The 14895-nt window shown below is 40.1% G+C and overlaps 1 protein-coding gene across 1 annotated transcript in view; it reads left to right on the top strand.

Annotated features, from left to right (window-relative positions):
• Positions 1–14895, top strand: part of Ptpdc1 (protein tyrosine phosphatase domain containing 1) — a 55372-nt gene that overhangs the window by 23309 nt on the left and 17168 nt on the right. Inside the window, exons 4-5 of the mRNA XM_036188924.1 lie at positions 5800–5807; positions 5853–5966. Of these exons, the coding sequence (XP_036044817.1) occupies positions 5800–5807; positions 5853–5966 (122 nt within the window). The remainder of the gene's footprint in view (positions 1–5799; positions 5808–5852; positions 5967–14895) is intronic.

Genomic DNA, 14895 nt, shown 5'->3' with positions numbered 1-14895 from the left:
GTTCAATCTCCAGCTCCTAGGTTTAAAAAAAAGAAGCCAGATATAGTGATTCACAGTTGTAGTTCCAGCACCAGAGAGGAGAGATGGGGTTCCTGGGATCTGGCTGGCTGGCCTAGCCTAAGCCTAGCTTAGCCTAAATGGTGAGCTTCAGGCCAGCGAGAGACCCTGTCTCAAAGAGGTAGATCATACTCTTAAGGATGACACTTGAGGTTGTCCTCCAGCCTGTATTGCATATACACAGACAGACAGACAGACAGAGACAGACATATGCACATACAGTCATGGTCTTCTGTTTGCCTGCAGGTGCCATTCAAATTTTGTGAGCTGTTCCCATAATAGCCTTTAATGGCAAAAGGGTCTTTTCTTCTTCTTCTTCTTTTGAGACAAGGTCTTCCCATGTAGTCCTGGATGGTCTCAAACTCTGTTTCTCAAGCCAGGCTTGAACTCATGTTGATCCTCCTGTCTTGATCTCTCAAGTGCTTGATGACAGGCATTCACCATAATGTCCTGGCCTTGTAATGATTTTTAAATCTCTTTCAGGGACCTTAGACCTCTTCTTATTACCTTAGTTTGTTTATTATCATGGCTGAATTATATTGTAGCATGTGTTCGGGTTTGGATTATCTGCTCTCTACTAATGGTACCTCTGAGGTTATGCAGTTCTGTTGGAAGCCTTACAGAAGAGGCCCTTAGATGACTCAAGATGTCATTTGGCTTTATCACTGGGAATGTTAAGTTTGATCATATCAGTAAGCCAGTATCTGCCAAGATTTATCCAGTATAAACTATTCTTTCTCCATTCATAATTAGTATCTCATAGAAAGATGCTTTGAAACTGTGTAACATCCTGTTGCATATCACCTTTGACTCAGTAATGGTATAGTGCCCGTAGATGTTTCTTCCTGAGTCTTTATGTGATAGAAACTGTGTAAAGTGGCATTCCACTGTAAGGAACAATTTTCTCCTTTTTGTTGGCTCAGTTATTTCAGTGTGGATTTGTATTTTGTTCAATGGAATCTGGTCTTCCTATTTGTCTTGATGTTTCAGCTTTTCTATTTCAACCATTCAGAGCCCTGTCAAACTTGTTGCTGTGTCTCCACCATTCCTAAGACACAGAAAGATCTTCTAGCTCATTTTTGTTCATTTTTGCCTTAGCTTTGAAAGCAGATATTTTTCCAAGAAGTCCTAGTTCATTTTAGTGGGTAATGGCCCTTTTAAAAACCTAAATCTGGAGTGGGAGAGATGACTCAGCAGTTAAAAGCACTTGCTGCTCTTCCAAAGGATGTGAATTGAGTTCTAGCAGCCACATCAGTTGGCTCATAATGACCTGTAACTCCAGTTCAAAGGGATCTGATGCCCTCTTATGCCCTCTGTAGGAACTTACACTAATTTAAAACAAAATAAATCCCCCCCCCCCCCACAAAAAAAAAAAACTGGGTATGCCCACTGCAGTTGCCATGGCGAGGTTCCCAAGCCACCTCAGCCAAAGTGAAGGAATATAGGAACACCCCCTACACACACACAATATACATACCCATTTTAATATTTTTTACTTAGTGTTGTCCCCCCCCCCCCCCCCCCCGTGTGTGTGTGTGTGTGTGTGTGTGTGTGTGTGTGTGTGTGTGTGTGTGTGTGTGATGTATGCACATGTGTGTACAGGTGCACACAGAGGCCACAGGAGGAAACCGGTGTCCTGCTCTATCACTCTGCCTTATTCCCCTGTGGTATGATGTCTTACTGAAACTGGAGCTAGGCTGATGAGGAGCAAGCCCCAGAAAGTTTCCTTTCTCAGCTCCTCGCCCCCATCACACTGCTGGGTTACAGACTCAGGAACTACACCAGATCCTTTAGGTTCTGGGGATTTGAACTCGGATCCTTACATTTGCACAGCAAGTACTCCTAACTACTGAGCTATCTCCCCAGGGCCCATTTTACTTTCTTTTAAATAAATTATTATAGTTTATACTAGTTTTACTCTTTGAGGATTTTATTTATGCATACAATGGACAACATACTGAAGTCAGTTCTTCCTGTGGTTTATGTGGTCCCAGGATGGTACTCAGGTTGTCAGTAGTCATGGCAGTGACCGCCTTTGTTCACTGAGTTATCTTGACTGCCCTGTTTTACTTCCTTTTCAGCAGTGTCTAGTGTTGAAGGTCTCTGTGTCTTCGTCAGTTTTAGGTGTTGTCATTATTGAGCTGTTCTAGCAGGTGGAGAGACACTTCTTTGTGGTGTTTTGTTTTCGTGGTGCTGGGGAACAAATGCAGGTCCTTGTGCATGCTGTGTGAGCACTCTGCCACTGAACTAAGCTCCAGCCCTCTCTAGTTGTAGTTCTCTATTCAGATTGCATTTAGCTTTGACCCAGTAAAGAACTGAGGGAGGCTAATCCATCTTGGCTAATGATTGTTAACTATCATTTGTTTATGTGCGTCTCTGTCATGTGTTTATCCTCCTTTGCTTAAGTCTGTGATGTCTTTTATCCACTTTCTAATTCGATTGTTAAGTTAAAGGAAAACAAGGGAGGAAGGTTCATTTTAATTGATGGTTTCAGAGGATTCAGTCCGCAGTTGCTTGGTCCCAGGTCTTGGGACAGACATCACATGGTGGGAATGTGTAGCAGAAGAGAGCTGTTCTTTTCTTAACTGCTTCAGAAAGCAGAGAAAGGAAGAGCAGAATAGGAACCCAGTATTACAGAGGCACATCCTAAGGAGCTACTTCTTCCAGCTGGGCCAACCTCTCAACATTTTCACAACCCCCAAAATAATGGCCATTGGCTGCAGACCAAGAGTTCAAAACATGGCATCTCCACTTGGCCCTCTCATACCATGCTTGCCATGTGCTCGTGTTCTGTGACTGCAGCTCTTAGTCCTCAGGAAGTTCAGTTTTCCTTCTCTGAATTTTCCTGGAGTTAAGTCTTAAGAACTCATCTGTCCCATTGTCCTGAGGTGTGTGTGTGTGTGTGTGTGTGTGTGTGTGTGTGTGTGTGTGTGTGGTGTGGTTTCTCTTTTCTTCTCATTGATCTAACCCCCAAGCAATGCTATCATGTTGTGATCACTGTAGAGTGACTCTTTCCACTTCCGTTTTCTTTTTAAATATTATTGTAGCTATGATCTGTGACTTTCCCAATAAATTTTAAATAAGCTTATATATGTCAACAAAAAAAAACCTGCTGGGAGTTTGTTAAGAATTAAATTATATAAATGAAATTAAGGAGAGTGCCCATGTTTACTCACTCCATAATCATATTGTCTCTTCATTTATATAATCTTGATTTTTATCAGAATTTTAAATCTTTCAACATATAGATACATACATTTTTTAGAAGTTTATATTTGAGTGATCTATTTGGAGTGTTTGTGACTGGTGGTGTACTTTTTTTAGTTGCCATTTTCTCATATTATTTTGTTTGTTTGCAGAAATGCAGTGAATTTTTGTATATTATCCTGTCCTTATCCTACAACATTGATTGAGAATAGCAATTCTGAGAAGTTTTGAGATCCCTTGTGGTTTTCTGTATAAATGCTGATGTTGTCCAGAGATAAGGACAGTTGAATTCTTCCTCCCCAATCTGTATGCTTGTATGTGTTTTTATGTTTATCATTGAAGCCTAGAACTCCCAAGCACAAAAGCAGCAGAATAGAAAACAGATACCATGACCTCTTATTGCTCTTAGGAAGAGCATATGGTCTCCTGCTTGATAGGCTTTTGTTTTTCTGTTTGTATTTTTTAAAATCATGAATAGGTGTTGGATTTTGCCAAGTACTGTTCATGTGTCAACTGATAGAACCATGTAATTTTTTTCTCTAGCTAGTTAATATGGTAAATTATATTGGGGGTGTTGTGTGAGTAGGTATATGTGGTGCCCAGAAGTCATGCTTGTGTGTCTTTCCTTAGCTGTCATCTGTTTTAGACATTGTTTGTTTGCCTGCTTTTGAGACAGGTCTCTGGCTTGGCACTTGTCCAGTAGATTAGGCTCTGCCCATCTCCCCTCCCCACTCTGGGATCACAACCACTATGCCTAGATTTTGTATGTGGGTACTGGGATCCCATTCAAGTTCTCATGCTTTAACAGCAAAGCACTTCATTGACTAAATTCTCTCCCCAGCCCTATATTGATTTTTGATTGTCTAAACAGCCTCAGATACTTGGAATAAGTCCCATTTAGTGGTGGTAAGTAATGCTATTACGATGTATTGCTGGATTTGGTTTGCTAATATTTTATTGAAGATTTTTTTTTTAACCTAAGTTCAAAAGAGGCATTAAATACAGTTTTAAAAAATACTTGATCTTCTTATACTATCTTTGTATCAGAAAAACTCTAGCTTTATAAAAGAGGGTTGGTATATGTCCCCCCATTTATGTCCTAGAAGATATTATAACATTGTAAACTTACCAAGTTTTCTTTGTCTCGTGTGTGTGTGTGTGTGTGTGTGTGTGTGTGTGTGTGTGTGTGTTTTGTTGTTATTTGTAACTTGCTTGCACAGTTCTGAGTGTGAACTGTGAGTTTTGTATATGCCATTGTGTCACAATATCAGAAGGCTGGGCACATGTGAATGAGCACCTGATTGAGTGACAGCTCATCCTCTTGTGTCTTTTCATATTTGGACTTTGTGTCAGCTTTTCTGGAAGTTTACCAGTTACATCAGTTAGTTTTTCCATAAAGTCAGTAAGAAGCTGCCGCTGTTTTCCCGTTTAGAGTTCTTTTGATGTCTGCCTTAGTTTTAATCTTCCAATGTGTGCTCTGGGTTTCTGTTTGTGGTTTTCTTTCTCCTACCTTTCTTGCTACCGTGGTTGGAGCTTGGGTTGATTTGAGATCTTTCTTCTTTAAAGTGGTTTAAGTTTCCTTTATTACTGTCCCATGTCATTCAGTATGTTCCATTTTCATTTTGATTCAATTCTCTGTGTTATGTAATTTCCTTTGAGACTTTCTCTTTAACCTGCAAATTAGTTTATACCTTTGATATTTAATTTCAAAGTCTTGAGAGGTTTTTTTTTTTTGTTTTTTTGTTTTTTTTCTTGTTTTTGTGTTAGGGATTTCTAGTTCAATTCTTTTTTTTTTTTTTTTGTTCAAAGAACATTCTAAGTTTCCAGTTCTTTTAAAAATTAGTGCCAAGGCACGTAATAATTATAGTCCTTATTGAAACTTTCTATGTTTCATATCTGCTGTTCATTTCTTCTCATTCAAGTTGTGATTTTCTTAATTCTTGGTGTGACAAATGATTTATGACAAATTTTTGGACCCTGATTTTTGTTTTTTCTTACTTATCAGCAGTCTCCTTTTGGGCAGTCAGCTCCAGATACATGTGAGACTGGCAGACTGCTCCCCATACAGCCCCATGGCATGCGGGTGGGGTGGAAGTGCAGCTTTCCACTGCTCTGTCGACACCTTCATGGGAGAAGTGGAACAGTGCCTTGCATGGTCAGGTTGCCTTTGAATCGTGTAATATTAGCTCCTTGAGAAATGAAACGGTGATCTGGGCCCCGCTGCCATCCAGGGTAGATGGGAGGTGACTCATATGCTTTGCTGCAGTTGTGGTTGAACCTCATTTCCCTACTGTGCCCTGTGAGTCACTTTCCCACCTTCTGTTCTAATGGATACCACACAGAGCTGGGGGCTCAGCTCCCCACTGGATCCCACCAGCACCAGGGGATAGGAAAGGGAATGTAGACCACCATATACCACCCCCCCACCCCCCCACCCCCCACCCCATCCTTCTCATTGATGGGCTGCGTTGACCCTGGGGACAGCAGTGTGAACTAGCCCTGTTCCATGCTTCACTGTCAGTCTGTCTTTACCAGGGCCGTGTGTGGGTCTGTCTCCTACTAGGCCGTCATTTGCACTGCTTTTTCAGTCTTCCCGATGCTGGGTGAGGACGGAGGCTCTGCTGAGGAACGATGTGGGAGGGATGGCAAACCTAGTGTTAACCAGCTGCGCATCGGGCTTCCATTGGGACTTCTGCTGCAAAGTCAGTGCATCCCAAGACACTGCTTGCCAGGAGAATTGCAGCCTTGTCCACTTGTGCTTGATAAGGGGGACCTCTCTACCCAGCTTATCATTTCAACCCCAGCAGGCAACTCAGAGTACCAGTCCTTCCTTCACACAGGTGCAGAAGACCACTCGTCATTCTCTGATGAGTCCTCTGCACCCTCTGATAGATTTGCTCTTGCTTGCCCTTCTGATACAGCTGATTGGGTCAAGTCCACCTCCTTTTCTTCAGGGTTGAGATGTTGGGGGGTGAATAGCTTTCTGTTTGTCCCTTCTGAAACTGGAGTAAAAGACACTATGGCGGTCACTACCCCCATCTCCTCCTCAGCAACCCTAAGAACCACCAGTCAACTTTCTGTTTCTACACATTTCCCTTCCCTCAACATTTTGTTTTCAACAGAATCATAGACTATGTGGTCTAGTGATTTACTAATTTCACTTGGCTTGGTGATATTCCAAGTTCATTTGGGCTGCCCATGTCAGTACTTAGGATCTCTGGTTGCATAGATAATACCTTTGGATTGTTGCCATGTTTTGGCTGTTGTAAGTGCTGACTTACTGTACAGAACTATGTATAAACTGTCTTCACTTACTTGTATTTATACCTAGTCAAGGGCTGGTTCATGCGGTCATTTTATTTAATCATTTAAGGAGCTGCCAGACTGTTTTCCACAGAGGTTGTTCCATCTTATATCCCCACGGGCAGTCAGGGAGGGGATCCCTGTCTGTCTATTATCATAAGCATAATGGTGAAATTATTAAGGCCACTCCACGTAGTTAAAAGGGAGGTTTATTTTGTGGGGTACTTACAAATGAGGGGGTAGGTTACAGGGTCTGGCAAGGGTATAGCACAATCCGGCGTTGTTCTCTGGAGAACTCTGCTCGGTCTCCCTCCAGCGTCCAGAGTCCGGGAACCAAGAGAGTGAGTTCTTCCCGATCCTTGGTCTTCTGCTTCCTACTCTGCCCCGCCTTGTGGGCGTGACCATTACCGAAGCCTCAGTGGGGGTTGGAACTTCCAGGCCAATGCTGGGATGGCTACCCACTACATCTCCCCCTTTTGTCTAAATAAGAAAGTTCTAACCTAATACAAGACTATATACAAAGAGATGGTTATCAAATATTGTCCAGGAGTAATGAGGGATAATGACCTAGATAAGTTGGAATTACAATAAGTACAAACAATATCAAGCAAAAAACACATAGTAAAATCCAGGGAAGTCTAGGGCATGGGTAGGTGGCGTGTTACAAAGATCATTCCAAAAGGTGTCCTATCCTAAAGAACCTGAGTCTAATACATAATATATCCTATCTAAGATATTATATATGTATATATACTAAGTTGTAACTATAACTGCTAATCTCCAACCTCATCAAAGACCTGAGAAGGAATATAATAATATCTGAGAAATGGGAGAAGGACGCAAGCAACTTTCGGGAGTCTTGCAAGAGTAGACAGAGACAGCTAGCAGCCTGGACAGTCACCTAACGTTTCTCAGTATCGTTGGTGCATTCAAATTGGCTACAGGCCTAGAGTATCTGGCAGACCATTTTCAGAAGCAGGAATTCTGAAAGACCATCTTACCCTGTCTTGGCAAAGTATAGTGGTCGCTTTCCTTGTGTCCCGCTTGTCCAGAAAGGACAGCATTTGTACTGTCAGCAGTTGAGGCAAGGGCAGTTCTTTGCCCAGTAGGCCATTTTGTGCCAAGAAGACAAACTTCCAAATGGAAATGTCTTAGGAGCCCAACATTCTCTCGGGATCAAATTGGTGCTGCCAGGAGCAATTATGTCTCATGTCAACAGAATTCTAAGTTATTTAAATGCCATGTTCTCTAGGTCCATGAAGTGTTTGAAGATTACCTGTCCATCTGACCTATGTATTTATAAATCTGGATAACCTAACTAACATAATTATAGAGATGACAAGCATAGGTGACAATAACTATGTAAGTCTTATCTACCTAAACAACCTAAGGACTAAGCTTCCTATAAATAAGGCAAACAGTCTGTAAGCAAATGTACAGTAAAAGGACAATGACTTTAAATTGTGACAATACACAAAATAACTTTAACAGAGGTAGGAATGTATAGTGCAATATGCAATATGATAATAATCCTAAATATATATCAGTATACAGAATATCTTAAACAGAAGTAGAACATACATACAGTATGACAGATATAAATTCACATTTGTATCAATATACAAATATTTCACATAAGAGTAAAAATATGTGTACAATATAACAAACATAGTTCTGTATTTGTATCAATATACAAATTATCTTAAATAGGAATGTAAAAAGTTTATAATTGTATCAACATATAAGAATTCATAACAGTGCAAAGGCTGCTATATTACTAAATTTGTTTACTAATGTATATGACAGTCTACCATAATATCTTATACCTATCCATTCCATTTCTTCTTTTCCCATTTTTTTTGAGACATATTTTCTTTCCTTAAGGAGAGTACTGAGTTTAACAGTTTCTTCCACCCCCAACCCTAGAACCATTATCCATAACCCTGAGAAATATGAAACCTTAGGGAGAAGGGGCGTCGTTTTCTTAGAATTGCTTCCTGCTGTTTAGGGAGCGATGGTATCTCTGTTGGGTATTGTGAGAAAGCTCAGATAGTTAAATCTCAGTTAGACTAACTATAGATTCTGCAGCAACTCTCAGAGTAATGGGTAAGATTGTCTGAAATTTTGGCAAGAAGTGTAGTATGATGATGATTACCATGGCATCATTCTGGATTGGGTAGAGTTGTTGTTGTTGGGGCCCCATCTTCCTTCTGGAGACTTCAGAGATTGCTATTGGAAAAAACTTATTTTTTATCAGAATGGAAGGTTTGGATTTAAAGATGTCATGACATGTAAGAAAGGATTCCAAGAAATCAAGAGTAAGCATGGAGAGAATTAGAATCTTGAAGATAATGGTCCCTTATAATTGGTTTCCTTCTGTCTCACACCAGAGGGCTCTTCTGATATGGGACTGAAGAATCTCTCAACCTTTTCTTTTATCAATATGCTTGGGTTTAGAGAAGGAGTGAGCCAGTTCCATCTCCAAAGCCAGCTTGGTTTATAATTAAATTGGAACCACAACTATTCTAGATTGATAGAGATATAGATGTTAGACAGTGATATCTTACCCTGTGTAGATTGGTACCAATAGATTCTTTCTTTCTGCTGTAAACATCCGGATATCCAAGGCCTTATGATTTCTGGAAGATGGGTATTTCCATTATCCTGGAAAGACAAAAACAGAACCCTACCCCAACCTTTGATTGTTAAATTTTTCTTACAACCTGAAGAGATGTCACATTGGTGGATGATCTTTTACTTCTCCTCATCAAGGGGTTTCTCCTGTTCGAATCGAATTTTTATTAATTTTGTTGGTATCCATAGCTTTTCTTCTCCTGTGGAAACAAAAGCAAAACCCCTTCCCCAACGTAGGACATATCCAGGTTTCCATTCTGAGGTCAACACATCTTTGAAATAAACCGGTTGGTTTAGCTCAGGAGTTTTGTCTGTCGTCCAATGTCTCTCCGCAGCTGTTGTTCCTTTCTCATCAGCATTGAGAAAATTCAAGGTTAATAAAGCACTATGCAATCTATTTCTAGGAGTCATTGTTACCTGTTGCTGTTTATTTAGCATATCCTTTAAAGTTCGATTGGATCTTTCTATGACTGCTTGGCCTGTGGGATTGTGTGGTATACCTGTAACATGCTTTATATTGTAATAAGCAAAGAACTGTCTCATTTTATTGGAGACATATGCTGGGGCATTGTCTGTCTTAATTTGTACAGGTATTCCCATGATGGCCATAACTTCTAATAGGTGTGTAATCACAGAATCAGCCTTTTCAGAACTCATAGGAGTTGCCCACTGAAATCCTGAATAGGTGTCAATGGTATGGTGTACATACTTTAATCTTCCAAATTCTGCAAAATGAAACACATCCATCTGCCAAATTTCATTTCTTTGTATACCCTTTGGATTGCTTCCTGCAGGTAATGGAGTTTGGTTATAGAAGGAACAAGTAGGACATTTTTTCACAATATCCTTAGCTTGTTGCCAAGTAATGGAGAAATCCTTCTTCAAACCTTTGCTATTTACATGGTGTTTCTTATGAAATTCTGAGGCTTCTAGCACATTACCTATTAGTAACTGATCAATCTCATCATTACCTTGTGCTAGAGGTCCTGGCAGACCTGTATGGGATCTGATATGTGTTATATATATAGGATGTTCCCTTTTTCTGATGATTTCCTGCAATTGTATGAATAATGAAGTTAATTCTGTATTATCAGGAATAAATTCAGCAGTTTCAATGTGTAAAACAACTCTCTCTGCATATTGAGAGTCAGTGACTATATTGAGGGGTTCTGTGAAGTCCATCAGTACCATAAGAACGGCATACAGTTCTGCCTTTTGTACAGAGCTGTATGGACTTTGTACCACTTTACTTAAGTCTCCTGATTTGTATCCTGCTTTCCCTGATTTATTTGCATCTGTATAGAATGTGAGGACTCCAGAAATTGGCTTGTGTCGTACAATGTGAGGAAGGACCCATTCAGTCTTCTTTATGAATTCTATTCTCTTGCTTTTGGGATAATGGTTGTTAATCTCTCCCAAAAAGTTACTGCAGGCTCTCTGCCAGTATTCATTATCTTTCCATAGTGACGAAATTTCCTCATTAGTTAAAGGTACTACAATTTCTGCTGGGTCCATTCCTGTCAACTGACGAAGTCTTAATTTACCTTTTTGAATCAAATCAGAGATCTTTTCTATATAAGTCTTTAATTTCTTATTTGGTTTACGTGGTAGGAATATCCATTCCAATATAATATCTTCCCTCTGCATCAAAATACCTGTGGGGGAATGTCTGGAGGGGAATATGACAAGAATACATTTAAGTTCTGGATCCACACGATCCACATGTGCTTCTCGAATTGTCTTTTCTACTAGAGCCAATTCCTTCTCAGCTTCGGCTGATAATTCTCTTGGACTATTTAATTCTTTGTCCCCTTCTAGAGTATTAGCCAAATTTTGTAGTCCATCTTTGGGTATTCCCATGATACCCAATAAGTTGGAAATGCTTCCTAACAACTTTTGAAAATCATTAAGAGTCTTTAATCGATCTCTCCTCAGTTGTACCTTTTGGGGTCTAATTTTTTGTAACTCTATCTTATATCCTAAGTAATTAATAGAATCTCCTCTTTGTATTTTTTCAGGAGCAATTTGCAGTCCCCAGCGAGGCAAAACTTTTTTTACTTCTTCAAACATGCTTTCTAATGTGTCTAACTTTGGATCAGCTAATAGGATATCATCCATATAGTGATAAATTATGGATTGTGGAAACTTTACACGAATTAACTCCAATGGTTTTTGCACAAAGTATTGGCATAAGGTAGGGCTGTTTAACATTCCCTGTGGGAGGACCTTCCATTGATATCTCTTGACTGGCTGAGAATTGTTATAATTAGGAACTGTGAAGGCAAATTTTTCTCTATCATTTTCTTGTAAGGGTATGGTAAAGAAACAGTCTTTTAAGTCAATAACTATTATAGGCCATTCTTTGGGTAGCAGAGAGGGCAAGGGCATCCCAGTCTGTAGGGAGCCCATTGGCTGAATTACTTTATTAATAGCTCTCAGATCTGTCAGCATTCTCCAATTACCAGACTTTTTTTTAATAACAAATACAGGAGAATTCCAAGGGCTGGTAGATTCTTCAATGTGTTGAGCATTTAACTGCTCTTGAACCAGCTGTTCTAAAGCTTGTAGCTTCTCTTTTGTCAAAGGCCACTGTCCAACCCAGACAGGTTTATTAGTTAGCCATTTTAAAGGTAAGGCAGTTGGTACTTCTGAGAGTTCAACAGCAGTTGTGCTCTGTTTGTGTACAGCCTGAATGGTTGGTGACTGGTTTTTATAGCATGTTATGATATTATTCCTAGAAACATGCATTGGCCTGTATTCCTTTTCTGAGAGTGTAGGAATTTTAATCTGGTTATTCCACTGTTGTAACAGATCTCGGCCCCATAGATTTACTGCTACATTTGCTACATATGGCTTCAGCCTTCCTCTCTGTCCTTCTGGCCCTATGCATTCAACCCATCTCGAACTCTGTTTTATCTGAGATAGGGTGCCAATTCCTAAAAGTTGGACATCTACCTCTTGAAGAGGCCAATTTGGATGCCATGATTTTGGTGTAATTACAGTCACATCCGCACCTGTGTCTACCAGGCCCTCCAGAACCAAGCCATTAATTCGAATTCTAAGCTTTGGCCTTTGTTCATTTATGGAAGTCTGCCAAAATATTTGTTTTATTGTGTTCTTTGTAAACTGTGATTCATCTATCAGAGCTGTTTTATCATCCATTGCAGTATCCGTTTTTACATTAGACATTGGTTTATTCAGTTGTCCTGGAGAGGAATGTCTTCCAAAGTAGCTGGGAATGTTCTTACCACATTTGATTTGGGGGCCTGCAAGAGGCCCCCTGAGGCGTTTCCCGCTACTAAAGGGTTGCCTCGTATATCTATTTTTGATCTGCACTCACTGGTCCAATGTCAGCCTTTGCCACATCTTCTACATAATCCAGGAGGTGGTTGGGGTCTTCTGTTTAGGCTATTCCTAGAAGGAGTATTACTTCTAGGATTACCCCATGTACAGTTTTTACTTATATGACCTGGTGTACCACATTTAAAACATTTGGTACCACGGGGCCTTCTTACACCTCTGGGATTTGTCTCTCCTATCCAAGCCTCATTACTGTAGTTAAGAGATTCAACACTATTAGTATACTGAATCCATTCTTCCAAAGGAGCTGATCTGATCTTTAATGGTGTAAGTATTCTTTTGCATTCTGCATTAGCATTGTCGAATGCCAAGGACTCAGTTAATACTTTTCTTAATTCTTTATCTGATACAGCTTTTGTTATAGCTGTGTTCAGCCTTTGTAAAAAATCAGTGAAGGGTTCATGTGGTCCCTGAAATATCTTTGTGTATACCTCAGTTGCTTTTCCAGGTTCTGGAATTTTTTCCCAAGCATTTAGAGCTGCTGTACGGCATAGGGATATTGTATGCTCATCATAAATGGCTTGTACATTCCTGTCAGCGAAACATCCCTCACCAAGTATTTGATCTTGGGAGATCTCAAAACCTCTGAGTTTACCTTGTTGTTCTAAATTTCTTGCCTCTTCTCTCAACCAGCTTTTCCACTGTAACTGCTGGCTATATTCTAGAACAGCTGAAATTAACTGATGCCAGTCATCTGGAATGATTCTATGTGAGGTAGACCACGAATTTAACATCTGTTTTACATATGTGGAGTGTATCCCATATGTAACTACTGCTTCCTTTATATTTTTAAAGTCCCTTGTTGAAATTGGTTGTAATGTATATGTCGTATATGGCTCGGGGTGTGTGTCATCTGCTGGCTTCTCATGGATGATAACAGGATAAGCCATTGTATGAGAGCCATTTGGAGATGTTACAACCTGTATGGTCTTGCCCTTCTGCTTATTAGGTCCCTTGTCATGTTTATTTAGAGTTTCCTCCAGGGCTTGTAAACGAGCACCTAGGGTCTGTTCCAGGGAGTAAACCTCCTCTCTTGTAAGGGATTCCAGATTTTTCATGGAATCATGGAAGTTTTTATGTTCTTCTGAAACACATGATTCCATGGACCTTATCTTATCAAGTAATGATAATTTTTCTTCCTTATATATTGTCTGAGTAGCTACAACTTCACTCTGGAGAGTTAGTGTTCTATCCATTAAATACTCATATTTATTATCAATAAAAGCAATTTTGGGTACAAGCTTGTTTTGTAAATTCTGGTTAGCAGATTCCAGAGAGAGAATCTTTTTATGTAAGTCCTGGCCAGCAGATTCCAGAGAAAGAATCTTTTTCTGTAAGCCTTCATTGCTATCTTTTAAAACCTGTAAATCCTGGTTAGCAGATTCCAGAGAGAGAATCTTTTTATGTAAGCCTTCATTGCTATCTTTTAAAACCTGTAATTCCTGGTTAGCAGATTCCAGAAAGAGAATCTTTTTATGTAAGTCCTGGTCAGCAGATTCCATAGACAGAATCTTTTTCTGTAAGCCTTCATTGCTAACTTTTAAAACCTGTAAATCCTGGTTAACAGATTCCAGAAAGAGAATCTTTTTCTGTAAGCCTTCATTGCTATCTTTTAAAACCTGTAATTCCTGGTTAGCAGATTCCAGAAAGAGAATCTTTTTATGTAAGTCCTGGTCAGCAGATTCCATAGACAGATTCTTTTTCTGTAAGCCTTCATTGTTATCTTTTAAAGCCTGTATCAGTCCCAATAATGACTCATCTTTGTTCTTATTATTAAACCAGTGTTTGAAAACTGTGAATTATTACAATGAATGTCAAAATGGTACAGGCCAGATATGTCTTACGGAGGTCGTATATTTCCAGGAAAATGTCATTCATCATACAGGCAAAAAGGTTATTAAATTCTTGTGAGGTAATGTTGTCAGCCATATTACAAGAATTACTCAAAATTTGTTAGTCAGTTTTTAAGGTGTAAAATGATCAAGTACTTTTACTTGAAAGAAGCTTACCTTTCCGTGGTTTTGGGAGGTGCAGTAGCACTCTTCAGCCAGCAGGAGGCGTTGGTATAGCTCCAAAGCAAGGCCTGCTGGCAACCTTGGCTGGCGGCAGCTGAAGGCAGGAGCCAAGATGGCGGGGAGCCAGCACTCAGGGAGGAGTGGGAATGCCTCACTTCACAGCGGTTTTCGCTGGTCTATAGGGGCTAAGCTAGGGGAACTGAGACAGGACAAACTGCTCCCTTTTCGGGAATGGAACCGTGTAGGCGTCCCCTGGTTAAATGGAACTCTTGCAGGCGGGTTTAGGTACCCGCCAGCCGGGAGGAGGCTGAGGAGGAGC

The sequence above is a fragment of the Onychomys torridus genome, chromosome 5, assembly GCF_903995425.1.
Source record: "Onychomys torridus chromosome 5, mOncTor1.1, whole genome shotgun sequence".
Taxonomy (NCBI): domain Eukaryota; kingdom Metazoa; phylum Chordata; class Mammalia; order Rodentia; family Cricetidae; genus Onychomys; species Onychomys torridus.
Note: the sequence above shows the minus strand (reverse complement) of the source record. Positions and strands in the feature narration are given on the sequence as shown.